The sequence below is a fragment of the Castor canadensis genome, chromosome 17 (genome assembly GCF_047511655.1).
Source record: "Castor canadensis chromosome 17, mCasCan1.hap1v2, whole genome shotgun sequence".
Lineage (NCBI taxonomy): Eukaryota > Metazoa > Chordata > Mammalia > Rodentia > Castoridae > Castor > Castor canadensis.
This window is the reverse complement of record NC_133402.1, coordinates 951,222-955,383: the sequence shown is the minus strand read 5'-3', so window position 1 is coordinate 955,383 and position 4,162 is coordinate 951,222. Positions and strand designations below refer to the sequence as shown.

The 4,162-nt window shown below is 66.0% G+C and overlaps 1 protein-coding gene across 1 annotated transcript; it reads right to left on the bottom strand.

Annotated features, from left to right (window-relative positions):
* Positions 1-1,538: 1,538 nt before the first annotated feature.
* On the bottom strand, positions 1,539-2,811 carry LOC109694995 (voltage-dependent T-type calcium channel subunit alpha-1H-like). The gene has a single exon (XM_020177279.2). It carries the CDS (start codon positions 2,797-2,799, stop codon positions 2,245-2,247), a length of 555 nt encoding a protein of 184 aa, XP_020032868.2. The 5' UTR covers positions 2,800-2,811; the 3' UTR covers positions 1,539-2,244.
* Between the last annotated feature and the right edge of the window lie 1,351 nt (positions 2,812-4,162).

Sequence of the window (4,162 nt, the reverse complement as noted above, 5' to 3'; positions counted from 1 at the left end):
CAGGAGCCGCTTCAGGGAGTGTGGACTCTCTGAGCAAATCCGATTACCCACCCTCTGGAGTTTACCCTCTATGGTAGGGATAAAGGGTCCTGCCGATACCATGCCCACCTGCGAGGGGGTACTGAGGCCTCAAGAAGCACTCTCTGGCTGCAAAACACTCTATAGCCCCTGGCCAAATCCTGGCCATGCCAACCACCCCCAGTTTCCCAGTCTCGTACAAAGCCACCCCCTCCCAACTCCCAGGAATGTGAAGAGCCTTGGAAAGCCTCTGCCCACACGGGCTTCCCCAGTAAGCCGATCCCCCACCTGTCCAGGCGTGCCGGCTTATTTTAGGATCTCTCTGAGGCCTGGACACACACCCCCTATGCTAGAGGCCAGGCATCTGCTGGCGGTCAGACCAGTCCCCCATGGCGGGGGTCCTGATGAGCCCATCCCACCGAACATTCATGCAGGGCATCCACAAAGCCAAGTCCATTTTAGGACAGCTCCCTAGGCCAGGAATACTCCAAATCACTGGTTTTGGGGGCGTGGGTTCAAACCATGCCTAGAAGCACCCAGGGCAAGGAGGATGAGGCTGGCAGGGCTCATGAGGACAGACAGCAGCTCCATGCCAGGGATTGGCAGGAGGTGGAGGACCCATCTCTCCCTGTCTGGTGGTCCCACCTGCAAGGACAAGCAGCTCTCTGGGTCCTGGCTGAGAGTCTCTGCACATTCCATCCCTCTCTATGAGGGCTGGCAACATCCAAGTCCCTCTTGGAAGTACAAGGGTGTCCTCCTCCTTGAATCATAAAGAACCCAAGGACAAGGGTCAGGCCAGGTGGCACTGCCAGCCCCATAGTCCTCAGCCCTGTGAGAGCCACCCCATCCCCGCCTTCCCTGCACAGGGCAACACAACTTCCTTGGAAGTCCTGAGGGACAAAGCAGGCCAGAGACCAGGGTCAGCCTCAGACCCCTCAGACGCAAAGGGACTGGCAGGGCCAGAGGTGGGACTGTTGGGAGAGCAAATCTGGGCCCACTCAGCTCCTCCCCAATCTAGCACACACAGACTTGGAAATGACAAGCCAGCCCTGGCAAAGGGCCGAGCTCCGTCCCATCCCCAGGGTCTGTGGCACAGCCCAGTGGCCCACCACCACACCCAGCTGTGCCACCTCCCCTGCCAAAACAAAATGACAGTCACCTCCAGTCTCCATTCTATACAGAAAACAAACCTATAGGCATCCTACAACACTAGCCCCACTCCTGCATAGAGGGTGAGCCGGGCCCCTGAGGACACCCATTACATGCAGATACCACCCAGGGCTGAAGAGGACAAAGGCAGTGATGGAGCTCCATGCCAGATCAGAGAAGACCACAGCCACGAACCACAGCTCTCAGACCACCACAGCCTCCTTTACAAGCAGAGATGAATCTGACTCACCCGGTGTTTGGATTTGAGAGAAGAGAAACATGGGCTTTATTACTTTTTTTGGTACAGACTCCTCTTTTGTATTTAATATTTATACAGTTCAACACACAAGGTAGGGAAATATATACACACATTGTTCATTTTGCCTCTGTCTTCTCAACTCTGACAGGGAGAGTTTATGGGCTCTATGTCAACCCCCTCCAAGGCCCCTCACCCACCCAGCAAAGGAAGAAAGCAGCAGCAGCACCCACAGCCAGGCCACCCCAGTGACCAGCTCCGAGGGGACCTCTGGGGGGTGAATCTAGCCCAGTACTGTTAGCTTAGTACCTGTTGAAGGGGGGGCATTAGACTTATTGTCTGCATCCCAAAAATGCCCCTGGCCCTGCCCCAACTCTGTTCTGGAACCTTCTTTGAAAGTCTGTGCCCTTACCACCAGGAGCAGAGCCAGTTCCTTCCTCTCAGTCCAGGGAGTGGGGAAAAGGGGCTCCCCCAGAGATGCCTGCTGCCTCCCTGCCCCCTCCCCCAGCCCCAGCTGCGCATGACTTAAATCAGCCCCAGCTCAGAGTTCAGCCTGGAAAAGCGAGTTCTCAACCAACGTCACCGCCTCTCTCCACGGAGAAGAACCGGCGACCAACACTGTCCGCACATGGCCCCCAAGAGTCTCCTTCAGCGCTCGGAAACGCAAGGCGCAGCTGGAAAACTTTGCTCCTTTACTCCAGTCCCTTCCAGCCTCCCCTTCCCCAGTGAGGCTCCCGCCTCAAGCCGGGTATTCAGAAAACCGGAGAGGGATTCCGGTCCTGGCTCCACCCGTGGGGCACACAGTTACCTCTCCTTCCCTCTTAAGTCTGCAGCGGCCTCGCCGCTTCTTCCCATTCTCTCCTGTCCCAAGCTGGCACTGAACCCAGACCTCCCGCGCGAGTCCTGACAGGCGACCCCCATTGACATCCCCCCCCCCCACCACCACCTCTCTCGTGGTGTGCTGTCTGACGTCCTTGCCCGGCACACGATCCCGCGAGCCTGGGCGCACAGCCGCGCACACACAGGGGGTCCCATGCCCACAACCCCCGCGCCCCGTCGGCCCTGAAAGGATATGGATTACAGACCAGTCGGAGGCACCAGCTGCGCGGCCGCGTGGTCTGCCCAAGGCAGAAGAAGACAGTGGCCGCCAGAGCCGGGTACGGGACAGGCTGCTCCTCGTCGGCGCCAAGCTCCGCACCGCGCTCAGCTGCCGGGCTCTCGGGAGGCGACACGCCGGGCCCGGATCCCCGTTCCGCCTCGCGCCCGGGTGCCCCAGGGCTCGCCGGAGATGCCCCCGCCGCCGCTGCCGCAGGGCCCGGGGGCGACGCGCCCAGGGGCACCCGGACTTCGTCGGCGGCCAGCACGCCCTCGGTCATGGTGGCGGCGGGCAGCACCTGCGGAGGGAAGGCAGGCAATGACCCAGGCTCGGGAACGACGCTCCCGCCCCGCCTCGGGCGGAGCGGAGCTGCGGGAACAGCCGCGGCCGCCGGGATGTCTTTGTCTCTCCTTATTAGAGACAAATGCGCCCCCCGCCCCCGCCCGCCCCCTCCCTCCGGCGAGGGCTGGCGGCCCCACCCCCACCGCCGAGGCGAGGGGCACCGGGGGCCCGAGAGGCTCCGCGCCCGCTGCGCCCAAGTTGAGAGGGTCCCGGGCATGCAGTGGGCGCGCGTCCCCACCATGTCTCACCTCACTCCGGTGGCCGGCGACGTCCCCGCTGGCATCGCCTGGGCGGCGCGGTCACCGAGGACCTAGCCCTGCGCCCGGCCAGGGGCCAGCGCCGCCGCCCCGGCCCGCGCCCCCGGCCCACCGGGCACTGGCTCCCGCCGCGGCTCCGACTCGTGCTCTGGCCCCAGCGCGCCCAATAGCGGCGACGGCGGCCTGGCACGCGGAACCGCTGGGCGCACGGCGGGGCAGGAGCGGGCCAGGGGCGCGGCCGGACCGGCGAGCGAGCCCCGAGCCCGTCCGCGCGCAGCGCAGGAAACTTCGGAGTGAGCGGCGGAGGGGGGCGGGGCGGCGGGGGCGGCCCGAGGGGCGGGGCCAGTGCGGCCGGGGCGGAACAGGGGCGGGGCGGAGCGGGGCCTGGGGCGCCCGGCGGGGATGGGGTGGGGGGCTCCCCAGGGCGGGCGCGCCCCCACCTGGGACAAACACGCTCTGACAACCCCCGCCCCGCGCCGCGGCCGCGCCCCGCCCACTCTAGGTTCAGGGGAGGTGGGGCCCGGCCCGCGCCCCCCGGGTCTCCCCACCACCTAAGTCTCCCCGGCGCTCGCGGCACCAGGGGGCGCTCGCAGGGAGACTCGGGCGGGGGGCGGGGGGAGCGGCGCCAACGTCCTTCCCCGCCCCCACTGCGGGGGCGCGGAGCCAGCGGAGTCCCCCAGCCTTGAGCGCCGCCCCTTCCCCCCCACCACCACTGCGAGGGTCGATGAGGGGGCGGGGCCCGGCGGGCGTGGGAGGTGCGCCGTGGCCGTGCCAGTGACCGCGCGACGCGTGCCCCTCCCCCGCCGCGTGTGTCCGGGGTGTGCCCGCGCTCCTGTGTGTGCTGGCGCGCGGGGGTGGCATGGGGCGCGACACGCTGCCGAGTGTTAGTGGGGCGCTCTGATCCGATGCCCCCCACACGAACAGCCGGGCGGGCTCTGCAAACTTGCCCGTGCCCACCTCCCCTCCCCCCGCGTGGGTATTGAGGCGCGCCAGGGGTCTTCGCTGGACCAGTGCAGGCGGGGCCGGGCCTCCTGGGACACCGCC

What these genes read in the sequence shown, in the direction of transcription:
- LOC109694995 (XM_020177279.2), bottom strand. Translation starts at nt 2,799, where the DNA reads ATGACCGAGGGCGTGCTGGCCGCCGACGAAGTCCGGGTGCCCCTGGGC.